The sequence below is a fragment of the Stenella coeruleoalba genome (genome assembly GCF_951394435.1).
Source record: "Stenella coeruleoalba genome assembly, chromosome: 20".
NCBI lineage: Eukaryota > Metazoa > Chordata > Mammalia > Artiodactyla > Delphinidae > Stenella > Stenella coeruleoalba.
This window is the reverse complement of record NC_137166.1, coordinates 28,690,666-28,712,602: the sequence shown is the minus strand read 5'-3', so window position 1 is coordinate 28,712,602 and position 21,937 is coordinate 28,690,666. Positions and strand designations below refer to the sequence as shown.

At 39.5% G+C, this 21,937-nt stretch overlaps 1 protein-coding gene across 1 annotated transcript in view; it reads left to right on the top strand.

The window, feature by feature from the left end:
* The window catches only part of AMFR (autocrine motility factor receptor), a 41,168-nt gene that overhangs the window by 8,171 nt on the left and 11,060 nt on the right, over nt 1–21,937 (top strand). The window contains exons 3-10 of the mRNA XM_079906252.1: nt 3,290–3,454; nt 4,815–4,967; nt 7,700–7,740; nt 7,906–8,038; nt 10,104–10,237; nt 11,083–11,193; nt 18,478–18,668; nt 20,479–20,582. Of these exons, the coding sequence (XP_079762378.1) occupies nt 3,290–3,454; nt 4,815–4,967; nt 7,700–7,740; nt 7,906–8,038; nt 10,104–10,237; nt 11,083–11,193; nt 18,478–18,668; nt 20,479–20,582 (1,032 nt within the window). The remainder of the gene's footprint in view (nt 1–3,289; nt 3,455–4,814; nt 4,968–7,699; nt 7,741–7,905; nt 8,039–10,103; nt 10,238–11,082; nt 11,194–18,477; nt 18,669–20,478; nt 20,583–21,937) is intronic.

Below are 21,937 nucleotides of genomic sequence, written 5' to 3'. Positions count from 1 at the left end.
AGCAAGGATGCATTCTTGTGACCAGATTAAAGAAAAAAAATTTTGGTATAATTTCAAACTTACAGAAGAGTTGTACAAATAATATGAAGAACTCCTATATAGACTTCATCCAGATTCAGAGTTATTAACATTTTTCCCCATTTACTCTAACAGTTGCCTTTTATTTATATATACATATTTTTTGTGATCCTTTTGAGAGTAAACTGGGGACATCACACCCCTTTAACCTCAAGTGCTTTAATATGTGTTTCCTAAGAGCAAGGACATTTTCTTATGTAACCATAGCACAGTGATCAAAATCAGGAAATTCAGCATTGATGAAATACTTTATATAGCCCACAATCCATATTTAATGTATCCAAGTTGTCCCAATATTGTTCTTTATAGCTATTTCCTCATGAATTTTATGAAGTAGTTTTAAAAGAATCTCAGACTTGTTTTAGTTTGAGTAATTGTATATATCATTCTTTAGAATATGGGTTCTTTTCCAAAGGAATTTACTGAGAGATTTTGTGTTTTCCCTTTGGAAAAGTGTATTAAGATTCATCATTCTACAAGCAGCGTTCAGGTGAGATAGTCTGACATTTGAACATTACTCTCAGAATGCATGTATGAGCAAGAGGTGCTTTCATTAAAGAATTAATGTCACAAGCATACTGTACAGATTGGCAGTTCCCCGAGGATTTTAGTGGATGGAGTGTAGAATAGTGTGTTTTAAAGTAAGAATTTAGAACTGGCCTTTAAAACAATAACATAGAAACAGAACTATATTGTACTTTATCTTATCCCAGTGGTAAGACACAGGAACCTACTACATTAAAAGTACAACAGTGGCCTCACCCCTTACGTATCCTTTTCAACCCAAATCTCTTGTTATTAAATCAGCTGAGGTCCTAGTTTAGAGTTGAAATGCATTTACTGTGTGATTGAGCCCTTGGATGCTATTAAGGGCAGGACTCTTTGTTTTCCCAGAAATTTTTCATTAGTGAGTATTTAGTACTTTCTCCAAAATATCGACTCCAGAGGTCTCCCAGATGGGATCAGTAGAACGTAGAGGGTTTTTTGGTAGGATACAGAAGCTTTTTTTTGATGCTTCTTTCGTTTTCAAGAAAAACTTTTGACTTGTGGGCCAGAAATTGGTCAGGCCAGGCAAGCAACCTAATTGCTGGTGGATTGATCTGGCACCAGTGGGCCTTACATACTGCTTTCTTTTTCCTAAAATGTTAAATATCAGTTCAAAATTTACAGAAAACATAACCTTGGAGTATTATAGAGATTTTTCAAATACCTGGAGGTAATCATAATGGGCACATTTGTCACTCAACTCTACTTTCAGTTTTTTCAGTATAGATCACGTCTTTCATGTTGTTCAGTGATGGCAGTTTTTTGACCAGTGTCATCCAGTAGCATTTATTAAGCGCCGTTTTGTTTTTTTTTTTTTTGGCGGTACGCGGGCCTCTCACTGTTGTGGCCTCTCCCGTTGTGGAGCACAGGCTCCGGACGCGCAGGCTCAGCGGCCACGGCTCACGGGCCCAGCCGCTCCGCGGCACATGGGATCTTCCCGGACTGGGGCACGAACCCGTGTCTCCTGCATTGGCAGGTGGACTCTCAACCACTGCATCACCAGGGAAGCCCTTAAGCACCGTTTTGGGTTAGAATGCTACAGAATTGACATGGGTTTACTCTCTGGGTGCTTAAACTTGAAGAAATAGAGTAATGCTAGAGGCAAAGACATTGAGTACCTAAAATTGGACAAATATTCAACAGTTAAGTGGCAGTGTAGAACAAAGAATTTTTTAAATGCACTTAATGCCTACTATGGCACTTATCTAAGCACCGTACATATATTAACTTACTGAGTTACCCCAGCTATTTTATGAGATATACGCTGTTGTTATAAGACCCATCTTATAGATGGGGAAACCAAAGCCTGGGGATTGTAAGTAACTTGCCCAAAGCCACACAGCAGATAGATGGTGGAGTGAAGGTTCAGAACCAGGACACAAAATGTTCTAGGTTCACTTCATGCTTTCCTGCCCCAGATCTGGAAACAGACATTCACCAAGGATTCCTAGTTCATTTTGTTCTCTGAACAAAGGGTGTACATTTAGAGTACAGTGTTTTAAAGTTCTCAAAATAACTCTTATCTTTAAATAGTCACATTATCAATATGTTCCACATGTAGGTTCAATTATTTCTGTTTTTATTCAATTTTGCTTTTCTTTCTAAGTTTTTGAATTTGTGAAACATTCACATGGTTCAAAACTATACATAAAAATATACTTAGGAGCCATATTTTCATCCTTATCCTCTGCACTCAGTTGCCACCACTCCCACAGATGGCTTGAGGTATCTTTTAATATCTGTTGGCTAGACGCCCCTCATTGCCCTTTTTTTCAGGATAGTAAAGATTTTTAAAACTGGACATCCTCAGTGTAAGAAAGAGTACAGTGAAGCAGATATACTTCTGTGGGAGTGTACATTTATATAACTTCTTTGGAAATCAGATGGATGTTACTTATTAGAAACCATAACAATATCCGTAAGCTTTGATTCTGTAATGCTGAAAAAATAGAAACTTGTACAAAGATAATCATTGTAACATTTTCTGAATGGTGAAAAAAACATTTCGGTGTCCATGTGTAACCACTAAAGTGGTCTTATTCAGACAGTATTCATTGGCACTGGTAAGGTTCTCACAATGTAAGTGAAATAAAAGTATACAAAATCAATGTTTTACATTTAGGAAGAAAAATGCATAAAAATGTTAAGGCATCATTTTTGTTTTAATTTTCTTTGTACTTTTTCATACATTATTGATTATGGCTGGCAAATGAGCATATGTTATTTTTGAATCTGAAGGATGTTTGAAAAAAAAAATGGAAGAAGAATGTCCAGTCTTTTTCTTTTGTTTGTTTTAAAAATCTAGAGAGTAGAAGTATTAAAAATGATACTTGTAGCTCTCACCATTCTTTTTTATTTTGTGTTAGAAGTATATGTATTATTAATACATAAGGTACTAAACTAATATCACTCCCCTTTTAATGGCTAAAATTTCATAACTAAGGAAGTCAATCCTAAATCTATAGATTACTTTCTAGGTGGCTTCCCTTTATTCTTCAGAGGGCTCATTTTTTCTTTGCCTTCTATGGATATTTTCTTGTGGACAAGTGTTAGAAAGCTGAGAATAGACTATTTTCTCCTTAGAAGCCAGCTTTTGTTATGTTACCTTCTCCTTGAATGGGTTAGGTATAATGGTAATCACCTTTATAAATATTTTTCTTTTTAGCACCTCAAAGACAAGTTTTGGAATTTCATTTTCTACAAGTTCATTTTCATTTTTGGTGTGCTGAATGTCCAGACAGTGGAAGAAGTGGTCATGTGGTGCCTCTGGTTTGCTGGACTGGTATTTCTGCATCTGATGGTTCAGCTCTGCAAGGACCGGTTTGAATATGTAAGTTTTTAGCCAAGCTCTTTTCCTGCTTAGGCACACATTTGCCAGGTCTGAATTGTGTAATGTGAATGAGCCGTGACACACATGTGCAGGATAGCTCTCCCAGGGAAGGCTCCTGGATCAGGTACCTCCTACCTGTTTCTTGAGGAACTTTCTGCAGCAGCCAAGGAATGCAGGAGCAGTGTCCCCTAGGGAGGTTTCCTTCCCCTCCCCAGTAGTGTTGCATTACAGCCCCCGTGAGGTCAAATCACCTACACAAACTGTTTTGATCACAGTGCAAGGAAACTTTAATATATAAACTGAAAAAAAGCTGGTCTCTTCCAGACGTTTTCTGTTCTAATCTCCTTCCATTTTCCCCCTTCTTACTCTGGTTCTTGGAGCCCTTCTTTCTGACTAGCTTGCATTGTTTCCACCCTGGGCCAGGGCTGAATTAGCTCTCTTGGCTTCCTTGGTCCCTGGAGAAGTGAACCTTTTCTGTCTGGGTACAAGATCTGCCTGTTGGCTTCAGAGTTGTGTGGGTGAATCTTCATTTGTTAGTAGTCCCGAACTAATCTCGTGGATCCCCAGTAAATGGACGCCTACAATCCTGCCCCTCCATTAAACCCACTCCACAACCCTGCTTGCCCCTTTCTTTACCCAGTCCTCATGGACCATGGTGGTCCTTGCACGTCTGTGTGAGTTAATCTCAGTTCCAAAGCCTTCAGCTGTTTCATAATTCAGCCCCCATCCCAGGCCATGGACAGGCGCTTCTGACCTCCCCGACTGGTTTGGTATCTACACCTTCCTGCTCAGGAGTCACAGCTCCAGGCCTTCCTTGCCAAGCTGTATACTGTTAACATAGCATTATGGTAGTAGTCAGTCTGCACCTGGATTACGCTTCAGTTGTCCTAGCCGTGAACGGGCTAGGAATGTCCTCCCAAGTGACTTTGAGGGATTAGGGCTAGAACAAAATTGTGAAAGAACACAACAGAATGTGGTGCTGCCCTGTTGAAGTTGAGTCCTGTTGAAGCCAGAAGAGAGAATTACATTCCTTTGGCAAATTGTTTCTAGAGGTTTATAATCCCACTGGTAGGAGGATTCTTGAGAATTTGAGATGCAAACATAATGTATATTCCATAAATTAAATGATAAAGATCTCAAAATATCAGCTCATACTCATATTTAGGTTGGTTGGAGAATTTTGACCATCTGGTAATGGGATACTTTTCGGCTTCCATTTGGCTGTGCGGCTACGCACAGACCTCCAAGCAAAGACACCAAGGTTAACCTTGAGTTTAATTAACACTGCCATGCTTAGTCAGGTTTAATTAACACTGCCATGCTGAAGAGTGAGCTTCCTTCTCCTGTTTTGCATTTTTAGCTTTCCTTTTCTCCCACCACACCGATGAGTAGCCATGGTCGAGTTCTGTCTCTACTGATTGCTATGCTGCTTTCCTGCTGTGGATTAGCAGTTGTCTGTTGTGTCACAGGCTACACCCATGGGATGCACACATTGGCTTTCATGGCTGCAGAGGTAAGATGCAGAGACGGGCTTTTGCTCTGATTATGTTCCTATGTGTTTTCAAGGAAGCTAGAGGATTATTGACAGATTATTTTCACCCACGGTGGATATCTGGTCTTCATTTTAACAAGCATTTTTTGAGTTCCTTCGTTTGGGGTTGGGTATTGGTACTGATTGCTTTTACATATGTTATTTCACGTAATCCTTGCTACAACATAATAAAAAGTACAGTTGACCCTTGAACAACGTGAGTTTGAACTTTGTGGGTCCACTTACACATGGATATTTTTCAGTAGTAAATTCTACAGTACTACATGGTCCCTGGTTGGTTGAATCCACAGATGCAAAGGAACTGGATACGGAGGCCTGACTATAAATCATATGGGGATGAACTCCCATATTGCCCAAGGGTCAACTGTAATTATTTTTGCCGACATTTATATAGTGCTTACTATATGCTGGGGATTGTTCTAAATACCTTACATATATTGACTCATTTTATTATTCCTGTTTATTAATGGGGAAACGGGCATGGAGGGTGAAGTGAATTGCTTAAAGTTCCAAAGTGGCAAAAGTAGCACAATCCAAGTTCTGTGACTTCCAAGTGGGAAGAGTTTTCTCCTTGAGATATTGTAAACGATGATTGGTAACAATTAGTAAGGAAATACCCTGTAATTGGTTATTTCAGATAGGCCATAAATTAAGATTTTATAGAATAATACAATATATATGCAAACTGTATTCATTGTTTTGAAAGAATAATCTGAGATATTCATGTATATTTTAAAATTTACTTTTAAACCCTTTCTGAAAATACTAATTTCTGTTCAATAGAAATCAAATTTTTTTGTATGTTCTTTATATTCAGTGGCTATATTTGCTTTTTTCCTCAGGCCAAAGGCAAAGTACTTTTATCTTGTCCATAATTGCTATTATTAATGGAAAAAATGAAATAATAGATATCTAATATCAATATCAGTAGATAGCTAATATCAAAATACTGAGTTTGAACTACTAATTGGGAATTGTTAGAATAGGGTTAAAATTTATTTTGCTTAATAGCATTCATTTCAGAGTATAATATAGTAGTGTAAGAAAAATAAGGAAAGAACATTTAAGTACTTAATAAAAACATTTGCAATCCTAGTTGAATACTTTCTGTATGTGAAAGGTATACACATGTAAAAAAATATGTTTAAAATTTTATTTACTCTGACGTTAATTAGTTTGCTTTAGATATATTTTACTATAAATCACCATTTGAATGATACTGGGTTTTCCTTTTTTGTTTCTCTAACTTTTAATTAGTATTAGGCCAAAGTTTGAAAAAAGGTATACCTAAAATTAAAGACATTTGAAATAGGTCTGTTGGATCATAGGGCATATTTTAATTTTAGCTCATCAATTTTTTTAAGATAATTTATGTTACAGATTTGATATTTTGAACTAAATCATATTTTTATGTTTATAGTGTTTCTCTTCTATGTAAAATATTTTCCATTTGTAAACGGGAGTTTCCTGATCTCAAACGTAAAGAATGTTAACAGTTTTATTCTGCTAGATTAAGAAGAAATTTTTCTTAGTATCAGTTTCTTTAATACAGAATACTATGAGGGTCTTATTTTGTTATTGATTTCCTTCATCTGTTTTCTTCTGCGTGGGTGAAGGGGGTGCAGAAAGCATTATATAGAGAGCAGGGATTCATATCTAGGATAGTAGTACCTAAGCTGTACCTTGGGTATAGGGTCACCAAGTATTCAGACACCCTCTTAGGATAATCAATTATGGTGACTTAATGCAGTATAAAATATAAGTGATTGTCAAACTCAGTGACCTCAAGATTGTAGAAGGCATGCCCAGGAGATGGACAGGTGTAATTGGTTGCCACCTATTAACAGGAAAATGCTCAATATAAGTTGTTTCTAGGTCATGAAAATATTCCATGGAAATTTGAAGCACATGAAATAAAATGGTCGGTAACTTGCTTTTTTTTTTCTTTCAGTTTTAATGAGATATAATTGACATACAGCACTGTATAAGTTTAAGGTGTACAGCGTAATGACTTGACTTACATTTGTTGTGAAATGATTACCATGATAAGTATCATCGCATATTCATACCCCCAAAAATGTTTTTTACCCTGTGATGGAAACTCTTAGGATTTACTCTCTTCACAACTTTGAATTATACCATACAGCACGGTTAACTAGAGTCATCATGTTGTACATTACATCCCCAGGACTTATTTATCTTATAACTGGTACCTTGTGACTACCCTCCTTCAAGTCCCCAACATCCAACCTGATGTTTTTTTTTTTTAAAGAAGATGTTGGGAGTAGGAGTTTATTAATTTATTTATTTATTTTTGCTGTGTTGGGTCTTCATTTCTGTGCGAGGGCTTTCTCTACTTGTGGCAAGCAGGGGCCACTCTTCATCACGGTGCGTGGGCCTCTCACTATCGCGGCCTCTCATGTTGCGGAGTACAGGCTCTAGACACTCAGGCTCAGTAGTTGTGGCTCACAGGCCTAGTTGCTCCGCGGCACGTGGGATCCTCCCAGACCAGGGCTTGAACCCTTGTCCCCTGCATTAGCAGGCAGACTCTCAACCACTGTGCCACCAGGGAAGCCCCCCAACCTGATTTTTAATTGAACTGAGAACTTTTATCACTTTGTAAAAGTAAATTTGGTCTGAGCAATCCTAAATTTTACTAAAAAGAAAAAAAATCTCTCTTTTTTTTTACATAGTCTCTTCTTGTGACAGTGAGGACTGCTCATGTGATTTTACGGTGAGTAGACATTTGGGAGGGTGGTGATGGAGGTCTACTCATACAGTTGATTTTAAGATACAGCATATAAAAAATTTATAAAAATGTGACTGTAGTATATCATGTTTAAAACAAATTCAATTGTAACAGTAAATCGTTAACATGATTCTTCTCTATTCACTGCAGATATGTAATTCACCTCTGGGACCTCAACCACGAAGGAACGTGGGAAGGAAAGGGAACGTATGTCTATTACACAGATTTTGTCATGGAGCTCACTCTGTTGTCCCTGGACCTCATGCATCATATTCACATGTTGGTAAGTTTCCCAGAGGGAGCTCTAACAGACAGCCAAGTTTTTTAGAATCAGGAACCCTGTTTAGTACAGCATTTAACAGGTGAAACATTTGTGGATGACCCACTTAAAGACTGTAAAAACAATGCAGCTGTTTCCCTCCCTTTTTTTCCCTTTTTTTTTTTTTTTTTCTGGCCAACAGGTATAAAGCAGTGTGGAATGAGTTTGGTGCCCAGCTCAGGAGGTATTTGCTGTGTAGGAGACGTAGGTGACTCTGCTGACCAAGTCAGTAGATAATGCTTTTAGCATGAAATTAAGGGAATTCCTCTCCTCATAGTTTCTGTGGCTTCTGATATTTAATAGTTACTTTGTAGGTGGTAAAGGGAATTCCCACAGTGTTAGCTACTTCATGGATTCATAAATTTTCTATCTTTGTAATTAAAAACAAAGTCTTTATTCTTAATTCCTCCTACTTCATTGTTTACATTTTACTTTGGTGTGCAAGAAATCACCATGCTGAAAACCTGCTTCATTGGTTTAGCACTTCAGTGATCTGTGAATGGCGAGAATCAACATATTTGGTGGGCAATTTATTTAAATTGTAAGCCTATCAAAGTAGAATTTAAAAATTTTGGGGTTAAACGTAGAGCATTTCTATAAGTCTACTTTTTAAAAGTAACTTTCAGGGCTTCCCTGGTGGCGCAGTGGTTGAGAGTCCGCCTGCCGATGCAGGGAACACGGGTTCGTGCCCTGGTGTGGGAAGATCCCACATGCCGCGGAGCAGCTGCGCCCGTGAGCCATGGCCGTTGGGCCTGCGCCTCCGGAGCCTGTGCTCCGCAACGGGAGAGGCCGCAACAGTGAGAGGCCCGTATTCCGCAAAAAAATAAAAAATTTAAAAAAATTAAAATAAAAGTAACTTTCAAAACATACTTTAAAAAAAAAAAGGCCCCCCCCAAACAAATATCCAGAGATAACTGTTGACATTTTGTTGTGTTTATTGCTTCTTTATATATTCAAATCTATACATTCATCAATGGAGATTGTGTATTGGGCATATAGTTTTGGCTTTTTGTAGCTAGTATATTATGTACATCTTCCTATGCTAGCAACAATTCTTTTTTTTTTTTTTTGCGGTACGCGGGCCTCTCACTGTTGTGGCCTCTCCTGTTGCGGAGTACAGGCTCTGGACGCGCAGGCTCAGCGGCCATGGCTCACGGGCCCAGCCGCTGCACGGCATGTGGGATCTTCCCGGACCGGGGCACAAACCCATGTCCCCTGCATTGGCAGGCGGACTCTCAACCACTGCGCCACCAGGGAAGCGCTAGCAACAAAATTCTTCTAAATCATTTTAATACCTTTAAGATAAAACTTCCACGGCATAGAGGTGCGATGATTTAATTGGAATATACCATACAGCACTGTTAAAACTATAGTCATCATGTTGTACGTCTATCCCCACTATGTATTTATCTTATAACTGGAAGTTTGTACCTTTTGACCACCTTCCTCCTATTCCCCCACCCCCAGCCATTGAACAGCCTGCTCCCATAATAGAATATTTAGATTGTATTGTTGTTTGCTACTTCACATCTTTGCATACCTTTTTTTGTCACATATTTTTTTAAAGTACTTTTATCCTTTTTCACTTAAATATTATTTTCCCATGTAATTAATCTTCAAAATGTTATATATAAAATATAATAATAGGATATAATTATATTTTATAATAAATATAATGAGTATGTAATGTTACATTATATGAGTTTACAGTATAATTATTCCCCTACTGGGCATTGTGTCCATTTCCTAATTTTCTGTTTTATAATTGCATGGAGGGGCATCATTTTCATAAAACTTTAAAATTTCTGATTAGTTCCTCAGGAAAGATTGCTGTTGATGGAATGACTAGGCCAAAGAGCTTGTACATTGTTCAGGGTAGTGAGAGAAATATGCGCATTTGCTTTCTGAATGACTGCTCCAGTTCACCTTCGCCCACAATTCAGAGCTTCTGTTGCATACCTCACTCTCAGCAGTAGCAAGTTCACATTCACTTTTATTGTATATTTTATTCTCTTTCCCTCTTGTTAAGTTATTTGGCAACATCTGGTTATCCATGGCCAGCTTGGTCATCTTTATGCAGCTGCGTTACCTGTTTCATGAGGTACAACGTCGAATCCGCCGGCACAAGAACTATTTGCGAGTGGTTGGAAACATGGAAGCCAGGTAAGTAAGCACAAGTTGACGTTGCTCATGTTGACTCATTTGAGATCTTTAATAATAATAGATCCCAGATTATACGAGAACCTGCTTTTGTAAACTGTTAACGGAATGGTGAAGAGTATAGGCTCTGGAGTCAGACTGCCTGGGTTTGAAGCCCCACTTAGTTGCCGTGTGATTTTGGGCAATTTACTTACCTCCCTGTGCCTCAGTTGCTTAAGTCTAGGGATGAGAGCAGAACCTTCTTCCTGGAACTGTTGGGAGGATTCAATGGGATAATGAAAGTAATATTACTTAGAACAGTACTGGGTACATAGTACGTGCTCAGTAAAGATTAGGTTCTTTTATTACATCATTATTTTTATCATCATTATTATTAAATGGATGTTTCCTTTGGCTTCTGCCCTTTTTCTTCCTTACGCATGCGTGCTCACACACACATACTCTCTCTCATACTCTTAACCTCAGTGGAGGAGGTACTCACTTGCCATCCTGAGGCTAAACCAAGCCTGAAAGTGTGAGATGAATGGGTATCCTTTTTGTGTCCAAGGGAACAGTTTGGCTCTCTGAGGGGCCTTAACTCCTCTGATTTATCCAGAAATGTTCGCTTAAGTCATCACTAACAGGAGCCATTGTTAAGACAGAGTCAGTTTCTGTGTATAGATTTCTTGCTCTTTGGTGGGCTATGAAGAGAATGCAGGTGTAGTGTTTTTCGTGGGTGGAGAATTTTTACTGAACACGATTCCTCTGTAACTGTGCTGTTAAAGGTGAAGTCTATGAAGTAAGTGGTGCTCGGTATTTGTGCGTGGAATTGATGGAGATCCCTGCCAGTTGCACTTTGTTTTTTGCAGGTTTGCGGTTGCAACTCCAGAGGAGCTGGCTGTCAATAACGATGACTGTGCCATCTGCTGGGACTCCATGCAGGCTGCGAGGAAGCTGCCCTGTGGACATCTTTTCCACAAGTAGGAGCTTTGCAAAGGGTCACATGGGACTGGTGTTCTGTCCAGGGGCATGTGGGTGCTTTTTGTGCTGGGGCTTAAGACCAGCCTTAGCCAAGGAGTGGGGACGTTCCCTCAGACTGGCCGTGGTGCTGGTACTGAGTGGGATGGGGAGCCTGGGTGTGTCTTCCTTATTCCTCAGCCTCTTCCCTACACGGCAGGACTGTTCCCCACTCACAGGTTGCCATCTTAGTTTCTGGGTGTGTTAGCTATCTTCATATTCCTTCTCCATTTAAGTTCTGAGATATAGCAAATACGCCTGTAAGACTTAAAGGGGTGGGGGGATCCTTGCTTTCTAACAGCTTATTCCCTATTCTTACCCTGGTGAGAATATATATCTTTGCATTTTGCACATGCCCTAAGGCAACATAAAAAAACACCAGGGAAGTGTGCTGAGAAGGGGATCAGATGAGAAGCACTAAGCAGTCCAGAACTGTGACTGTGTTATCAGGAATTAGAAAATGGGATCTTCTGCAAACCTTCATGACTGGACTAGATCTGTGTGTGGTACAGGCTGTTCTGTTCTCACAGAATCCTGTTGTCTCTGTTGCAGTCCTCACTGCCTTATATTATTCATTTTTAGAGATCTCACAGGAACTGTGTCTGTCTAACCTAGATCATTCTGTTTATAGATTGGATGTTTTTGGTGTTGATGGACTTTGAGGTATCTTTTGGCCTTTTGTATCTGTGGTCAATTTTGCATATTGAGAAAGTTATAATCTTTACATCTTTAATCTTCCTTTCCTTATTTTGTATTCCCAAATAGTTTTTCTTCTCCTTTTTAATATTACAAGGACTTTGGAGCTGGAGTATCAGTAACTCAACACATTTCTTTCTTTCTTTCTTTCTTTTTTAATGTGCTGGGTGCTGTGTTGGGTTCTGGGGAATTAAATTAAAATGACAGATGTGGTCTTTGATTTCAGGAAGCTTTCAGCCTAATGGAGGAGACTGACATGAATTAACCACACGCGTTGATGAGCATGTAATGATGAATTGAGATAAGTGCTCTAAAGAAAAGGAACGTGGTCCTTGAGAGCTTGTAACAAAGGAACCTGACTCCCACCTGGAGAAAGTGACTTGATGATGAGTAGGAGTTAAGTCAGCAGAAGAAGGGATCAGGTGGAAGAGCAGTTGAGACAGAGGGAACATGTTTGTAGCAGGAGGGAGTGTGGCGTATCCAAGGAATTAAAGAGAACCCATGTGGCTGGAGCTCAGAAGGTCAGAGGAGGAGTGGTGTTTGCTGAGGCAGGAGAAGCAGGCATGAGCGACCCTGCAAGGGCTTGAGGGCCACTTGACGGGGTTAAAGTGGGGGCTCGGGGTCAGGGATGCATTTTGAAAAGATCAGGGGGACTAGTTAGTAAGGGCTGCAGTGGTTCGGGTATGTGCTGAGAGGAGTGTGGATTGGTGTGGTGGAAGTGGAGCTGGAGGAGGATGGACAGACGTGAGAAGGATTAGGAAGCACGTGGTGCTAGATTGGCTGTGAGAAAACGAGGAATATGAGGCGTTGGGGATTCTCCTAGTTTTGCCGCTGTGCGATTGGATGGGTAGTGGTGCTGATTGATGAGGTTGGAAGACCAGAGAATTCACACACATTTCTGAAAAAACTTTCAGGTAGTTCCTAAGGAGCTTGGGGACAGTTTGGAAGACTAACTCAAAAGAAAGTGTATTTCACCCCAGAAGAAATGTTTTTAATCACATGATTAGATTAATTTTAGGATTTAATGTTTTTGGTTGAGGCAAAATTCACATGACAATTAACCATCTTAAAGTATACAATTCAGTGGCATTTCGTGCAGTCACAGTGTGGTGCAGGCCGCCGCTCTTCTCTAGTTTCGAAACCTTTTCATCACTCCAGAGTAGTACCTCATGGTCGTTAAAGTAAGTCACTACCCACTCCTCCCTCCCCGTGTTACCTGGCAGTCACTAATCTGCTTTCTGTCTCTGTGGATTTGCCTCTTCTGGACAGTTCATTTGAAGGAAATCATATAATATGTGACTTTTTTGTGACTGGCTTCTTTTACTGAGCATAGAGTTTTCAAAGTCATCCAAGTTGTAGCATGTATCAGTACTTCATTTCTTTTTATGGCTGAATTTAAATTTTTTAAAATAATAAACAATTTGTTTATCCATTCTTCCATTGATGGACATTTGGGTTATTTCCACTTTTTAGCTATTGCAAATAATGCTGCTATAAACATTTGTGAACGGGTATCCGTTTGAGTACCTGATTTTCTTTTAGGTATATACTTAGGAGTGGAATTGCTGAGTCACAGGGTAATTCTATGTTTAACTTCTTGAAGAACCACCAGACTTAGCCACAGCAGCTGCACCATTTTATATCCCATCAACAATGTACGAAGGTTCCAATTTCTTCACATCCTCACCAATATGTATTTCTGTTTTTCTTATTATAGCCAACCTAGTTGGTAGGAAGTGGTGTTTCATTATGGTGGGTTTTTTATTTATTTTTTTTAATTAATTAATTTATTTTTGGCTGCGTTGGGTCTTCGTTGCTGCGCGTGGGCTTTCTGTAGTTACGGCGATTGGGAGCTTCTCTTCGTTGTGGTGCGTGGGCTTCTCATTGCGGTGGCTTCTCTTGTGGAGCACGGGCTCTAGACGCGCAAGCGTCGGTAGTTGTGGCTCACGGGCTTTGTTGCTCCGCGGTATGTGGGATCTTCCTGGACCAGGGCTCGAACCTGTGTCCCTTGCATTGGCAGGTGGATTCTTAACTACTGTGCCACCAGGGAAGCCCTATGGTGGGTTTTTTAAAATGATAATTCTCAAATGTTATGCTTTCATTGTGGTAAAAAAATACATACATAACGTAAAATACGTAACATAAAATTTAGCTTTTAACCATTTTTTTAAACCATTTTAAAGTGTGCAGTTCAGTGGCGTTAAATACATTCACATTGTTGTACAACCTTCACCACCATCCATTTCCAGAACTTTTTCATCTTCTGAAACTGAAACTCTGTACCCATATAACACTAACTCCTCAATCTCCCCTTCTCCCCAGCCCTTGGCAGCTACATTCTATTTTCTGTCTCTATGAATTTGACTGCTCTCACACAGTAGCACATCGTACAATATTTGTCCTTTTATGTCTGGCTGTTTCACTTAGTATGATGTCTTCAAGGTCCATCCATGTTGTAGCATGTGTCAGAATTTCATTCCTTTCTAAAGCTGAAAACTATTCCATTGTGTGTATATATCACATTTTGTTTATCCATTCCTCTGTTGATGGACACTTGGGTGGTTTCTATCTTATGGCTATCGTGAATAATACTGCTGCGAACGTGGGTGTACAAATTTCTTTTCAAGACCCTGCTTTCAATTCTTTTGGGTATATACCCAGAGGTGGAATTGCTGGATCATATGGTAATTCTATGTTTAATTTTTTGAGGAACCATCATACGGTTTTCCATAGCGAGTACACCATTTTACATTTTACACTAGATAATAGCCATCCTGAGGTGTAAAATGGTCTCTCATTGTGGTTTTGATTTGCATTTCTTTAATGACCAATAATGCTGATCATTTTTTCACATGCTTTTTGACCATTTGTGTATCATCTTTGGAGAATATTTATTCAAGCCAAATTATCCTATTTTAATTGGGTTGTCTTTCTGTTGATGAGTTGTAAGAGAGTTCTTTATGTATTCTGGTTACTAAACCCTTATCAGATGTATGATTTGTGAATATTTTCTCCCATTCTATAAAGTCCTTTCACTTTTTTCTTGGTAATGTCCTCTGATGCACACGTTTTAAATTTTTAATGAAATCCGGTTTACCTATTCTTTCTTTGGTAAGTCATACTTTCAGTGTCCAATCTAAATCCATTGCCAAATCTGGGGTCATGATAGTTTTTTTCTAATAGTTTTATGGTGTTAGCTCTTACATTTAGGTCATTGATCCATTTTGAGTTAAATTTTGTACATGAAGTGAGGGTAAGGGTCCAACTTCATTATTTTGCTTGTGGCTGTGCAGTTGTCCCAGCACCATCTGTTGAAGAATCTCTTTTTTTCCCCATTGAATGGTCTTGGCATCCTTGACAAAATCATTTGGCCATAGACGTTTGAGTTTATTTCTGGACTCTCAATTCTGTTCCATTGGTCTATATGTCTATCTTTATTCCAGTACTATGCTGTTTTGATTACTGTAGCTTTGTAGTAAGTTGAAATTGGGAAATGGTGCATCTTCCAACTTTTTCTTTTTTTATATGTTTTGGTTATTTGGGGCTATTTGCAATTCTATATGAATTTGAGGAGCCACTTTTCCATTTTTGCAAAAAAGGCCATTGAAATTGAATAGGGATTGCATTGAAAGTGTAGATTACTTGGGGGGAAGATTGCTATCTTAACAATATTGTTTTCCAGTTCATGAACATGGGATTCCTTTCCTTTTATGTAGGTCTTCTTTAATTTCTTTCAGCAATCTTTTACAGTTTTTAGTGTCAAGTCTTTCATCTCCTTGGTTACATTTATTCCTAGGCATTTTATTCTTTTGGATACTATTGTACATGGAATTGTTTTCTTAATTTATATTTTGGATTGTTCCTTGCTGGTGTATAGAAACATAACTGATTTTTCATGTTGCTCTTTTTTTTTTTTTTTTTTTTTTTTTGCGGTACGCAGGCCTCTCACTGTTGTGGCCTCTCCCGTTGCGGAGCACAGGCTCCGGACGCGCAGGCTCAGCGGCCATGGTTCACGGGCCCAGCCGCTCCGCGGCGCGTGGGATCTTCCCGGACCGGGGCACAAACCCATGTCCCCTGCATCAGCAGGCGGACTCTCAACCACTGCGCCACCAGGGAAGCCCCATGTTGCTCTTTTACTGTGCTGCTTTACTGAATTTGTTTATTAGTCTTATGGTAGTTCTTTTTGTGTGTGTGTATTGTTTAGGGTTTGTGTTGCTTAGGAATTTGTCCGTTTTATCTGTATTATCTAATTTGTTGGAGTACAATTATTTCTAGTATTCTGTTTTAATCCTTTAAATTTCTGTAAGGTTGGTAGTAGTAGTCACACTTCCATTTCTGATTTTAGTTATTTATATCTTCTCTCTTAGTCTAGCTAAAATTTGTCAGTTTAGCTTTGATGTTTTCAAAGAACCAACTTTTGGTTTCATTGATTTGCTCTATTGTTTTTCTATTCTCTATTTCATTTATTGCTGCTTGAATCTTTATTATTTGCTTCCTTCTGCTGGCTTTGGGTTTTATTTGCTCTTTTTCTAGTTCCATAAGTTATAAAGTTAGGTTGTCGTTTTGAAATCTGTTTTCTTTTTAGGCGTTTTTAGCTATAAATTTGCCTCTGAGCATTGCTTTTGCTGTATCTCATAAGTTTTGGTATATTGTGCTTTTGCTTCTGTTTTCTTTTGTCTCAAAATATTTTCTAACTGCCCAAGTGATTTTCTCTTGACCTAGTGGTTGTTTAAGAGTTAGGATTTAATTTTTAAAACACTGTCTGCCTGGGGTTGAGTGAGCAAACAATTGTTAGGATCTCTTCTTGGTTTGCTTTACTTTATAGCTTTGGTTAATAGATTGGGGCAGGATTGTATGATAATAATCTATGACAGATTCATTTGCCATAAAGCTAAATGTCTAGATTTCAACAGATTATAGCTAGATAATTTGTTGCTGTAGGAGATGTCTTTGCAAGATTTCAGAGTCCAGTAAATACTTAATTACATTGAAGTGTCATACTTAGAGAAGAAAGAATCCTTCAATAGAATATTATAGTTATATAGAAATACAACTGTTTTCTCTGAAGTTTGGTTTCTTTAGCTGTGGAAGTTTGGCTTTTTTTTTTTTCCCAAGGAAGGCAACTGTATCTGACCAGTTGTACTCACTTGGAGTTTTTAGGCTATTGTACATAATGTGGGAGGTTTTTGCAGAGTATGAAGTAAAATTAGATTTGCTTATGAAAAGTGTGTCACAGGTAGCATTATTGGAAGGCAAAGATTTTACACATTTTGGTAGTCTCCCACAAGGCTGATTTTACTAGAGGTGTGATTTAAGGGTGTTCATTAAGGGGAAATGAACTTTAAAAAATATAATCATTTATTTGGCTAATAGTTACATGATCACAAACAGAAATTACAGGTACTTTATTGTTTCAAAATGTGATAGAGTTGAATGTACACATTCATTATTTTGGAACATTACTGTCATACATTGTTCCAGCAGAGAGAGAGTAAGAAGTAGCTTCATCTTGGCCTCTGGGAAAGTTTTGGTACTTAAGTACCATTTGGTTGCTAGAGACGCTGAGGATCATCACGTTTTAGTGAGGTTCTCCTGTGTAACCTTATGTGTGCACATGTTCCCAGATACTTAAAAAAAAAAAAAAAGGCACAGAGGAAGTAAGCATTTTTATTCAGTGCCTTGTTGAACTCTTAGAAGAAAGATAATATATTATTATGGAACGGAAGGCCCCTTGAAATCTTAGGAGAAAGATAAGTATTATTATAAATTGGGAAGGGACCTTGGAGATCACTTCATCCAACCTTCTCATTTTTTTTTTTTTTAGTATACTTCCTTTAATGGGCAGTATTTATTGAGAGACTACCTTAAATAGGGCATTATCATCTCCTGAAAAAGGGCACAAGCAGCTTTTCAGCCTGGTTGGGAAAGCAGAATACAAATATAAGAGGGTTGAAGAAGTTGGGATTATGGACGTAAGGTTGTAGGTATGCTGGGTGAAGACAGAAGTAAGGCTCTGGGGGGGTGTGTTGCTTGATGAAGAATGGATGGGAGGTCTTAGCAAATAAGAGGCAAGCTGGAAGGAGAGGAGCTTTAGTTGGAGAGTGAGATCTTTGAAGTCGTGATTTTGAAGAGAAGGCCAAGGTTAGTGGAGGCTAAAGTAGAGTGAGAGAACAGATCATTGGAAGAGAGGATTCAAAGACATGAGAGGCAACGGTGTTGGATGGTTCAGCCACATGGATCTTAAGTTAGTCAAATAGAGCTGGAGAGGAGGATGGTGAGCCAGGTGACGAAGTCTTACTGAAGAAGGGTCATGCCCAGGAGCTTGGTAGATGACCACGTATGTTAACAAATTAACGTTCAGAGCAGGATACACCAGAAGTACATTAGAGTGAAGCAGGGCAAAGAGGTAATGTCAGCAAGTGTTTCTCAACGTTTAAATCTTGCTAATGGTAAATAGAAAGTAAAATTGCAACTCATTGATACATTCAGAGTACTTCTGGTGAATTCTCACAAAATATGCTAAGGATATCTTATTTTGGACTTTTTGGTAGCTCCTGTCTTCGTTCCTGGCTAGAACAAGACACCTCCTGCCCAACATGCAGAATGTCTCTTAATATTGCCGACAATAATCGTGTCAGGGAAGAGCATCAAGGAGAGAATTTGGATGAGAATTTGGTTCCTGTAGCAGCAGCTGAAGGCAGACCTCGCTTAAACCAACACAATCACTTCTTCCACTTCGATGGTTAGTTGGTTTCAACCTCTAAAACCATCCGCCAGGGGTTTTCTCCCCTTAGGGGATGATGTTTTAATTATAACTTGCCCTGTATGGGCGAGTTCAATGTTATATTTCAGTTTTAATTGAAAATGTTCGGTAAGTATAGACAGCACCGAGGGGTTATTCTGTGCCAGGCATTTTGCTAGATTCTGTGTGAATTGGGGGGACGGGGGGTGTGAGGAGGTGAAAGTAGTTACAGTTGAATCAGTCGTGACCGCAAGGAGCATGCTGAATCAGCTTAGTAGTTAAACCGCTGCTAGTAATTTATTGAATCCGTGTGATACTTAAGCATATAATGAAGGGTCATTGAGCAGCCTTTCCAGTGGGTACCAGAAGGAGAATCAGAACTAGAACCCTGTTTCTTTGCCCATAAAATACGAATATTCCATCTTCCAGAATATTGAAAGGAGTTGTAATAAAAACCACACTTAAAATTCTAAGGTCATGGGCACCATGTCAGGGGCTGGTTGATCATCCTTTGATTCACATTACCTCAGGCTGTTGTCGATTTTCATTAATTCCAATACCATTAAATTCTGTGGGTTCATATTTCCTACTCTGAAGTAGGTATCCCTGGACTATTTAAGAGGAGTGCTCTTCAGGTCTCTGATTTGAGTTTCTAAGGGTAGAGCATGGTGGGAGTGGCAACACATTGAAATCCCTGATAGGAAGGACCGAAGGAGTATAGTGGAGTCTCTGAGAGGAGGGGATGATGGCTGCTTGGCTGGCTGGGCAGGGATGCTGGGCAGGTGTAGAGGGGCTGCTTTGTGGCTTTGTGGCTGCTAATTACGGCCTCTACCACGTAAGACTTCTGAAATAGACTAGCAGATCTTGGACATGGTTATGTAAGCTATTATTTTATGAATTATTACTGAAAACTTAGTCAAAATAGATAAAGGTAACTTTATTTCTCCCTAGTAAGTACATGAACTAAGTACCCAGCTTTTTATTGGGTACAGTCTATCCAGGCAAGATCTTTGGGGTGGCCATTGAACTTGTTTTACATTCCAGGCCTCAGTGCTTCTTTGTGAAGGAAAGGGAAATCCTCCTTAAATGTGTGCTTGATAATGGAGTTGTTTACTGCTGACACCTGGTGGTGGTATATCTTAGGATCCCCTTTCCTTAGTGAAATGGCAGAAGCAGCAGACTTCTTGGTACCATTAGTCCGCAAACCTATGTTATAGAACTCTTTGAAAAGAATTTCGAATCAGAAAACTAAAGTCTTTAAATCAGATTATTAAGTAAAAAATACTTCATGAAAATGATGTCTCCAAACGCGTAGTATTTGTGTGTAGCGTGAAAGAGAGGGGCAAATTCTCATCTACTGTAGCAGCTTTAGAGCCCTGAAAACCTTCCTTATAGTGTAGCCTGAGAGAGGGATTGAGTTCGTGTGGATCCAGGGCCACTGGAAAGTAGGAAAGCCCCGTGGTGAAGTGTTCTGGAACCTGACTGTCTGGCTTCAAGTCCTGGTCACCATAATTAAATGCTTTGATCTTGGGCAAGTTACCTCAGTTCCGAGTGCCTTGGGGAACCAACAAGAGCACTAGAGTCAAATCTCTGAGAAGAGTAAAATGGGAATAATAATAATAATAATAAACCCATGCGGGGTTTTAGTGGGGATTGAATGAGCTAATCCATATGGGACAGTTGGTCAAAAGGCCTGGTGTAAAGTAAGCCCTCAGTGAGTACCGGCTGGTACCATAGAGTGGCCGACTGCAGAGCAACTGACAGGGGAAAGAGGTCTCTAAGACTTGTGCTGGCTTCTTGTTTGTTTTAGGGTCCCGGATTGCGAGTTGGCTGCCAAGTTTTTCAGTCGAAGTGATGCACACCACCAACATTCTAGGAATTACTCAGGCAAGCAACTCCCAGCTTAATGCAATGGTAAGGACCGCTCACTGCTTTGAAAAGGTGATTAATAATCGGGAGGGAAGGAAAAGCTGGAGAACGTGTGCAGTGTGCATGACTCAGTTGGTGTCACTCTGCTCTGGCAGAACGGTGGGATTTAAAAAAAAATGCGGCAGGATTTTCAGGAGCATCTTATTCACTGGGATGACTTCAATCCCTGCGCTTTAAAATTTGAAACTGGTTTGGAAACCAGCTTTCATTTTACTTGTGTGGCAGATAATCTAACCTTTTCTGAGCACTACTAAGTTCACTCTCATGATCTAGGCTAGTGTTGGGACACCTCTTGATTTTCACCAAAAAATATTTGGGGAGTTACTGGCTGGAGTGAATGATGTGACTTTTATTAAAAATTGTCGTAGGCCTACTGAATGTGTTATTTTAACCCCCTCTCCCCGCTTCCCAAAGTAAATAAATGAGTATACCTTCACATACACACTTATACATACATACATGCCTGTGGATATACATATATAAATATAAATATATACACACACACCCCTTGAGATATTCAAGCATGCTCTTGGTTCAAGGATATTGTCCACATACTTCAAGATTCTTCGTATTTTTCTAAAGCTTTGTCATATGGTGTATATTTTTATTTTACAGTGTTGGAGAAACATGGTTCACCGTTTTTGAAATGTAGTGTTCATTGTGATGATAAATGCAGGGGTCTTAAAAATGCAACCTGTGTTAGTCCAACAAACGTGTACTGAAAGCCTGTTCCCAAGACGGGCACTGTGCAGTGTCAACAAATTGCGTAGCACCTGTAGTGTCAACAAGGTGGACAGGAGCCCTTCTCTTAAGAACTGTGAATTCTACATGGGGTGGGGGGGGGAGGAGGCTGATTATAAACACCAACAGATAAGATCGTTGCGGATGGGGATGAGGACTCTGCAGGCAGTAGGGCAGGTGATGTGGTGGAGGGGTGGGTAAAGGCTGTTCCAGAGGAGACATTCAGAGAAGTCTCAAGAGGTCATATTTAAGCTGAGACATGAAGGCTGAGAAGAGAAGGAGGCAGATCGGGGGAAAGAGGCAGTGGAAACAGTAGGTACAAAGGCCATGAGGTGAGAATGTTCTGAAAACAGAGAGGTGATTGTGGTTGGAGCCTGCGAGTCGGAACCAAGATTGTGACATAAATTGAGGTTGCAGGGCCCGGTCATGCAGGGATTTGTAGGCTACAGTCCAGTTTAGATACTGTAATGAAAGTATGAGAAGACCATTCAGGGCTTCTTTTTTCCTCCCCCAGGGGACTGACAGGACAGTTAATAGAGAATAATTTACTTCTGAGAGAATGAATTTTAGAGGGGCAAAAATGGAACCAGTGAGACCAG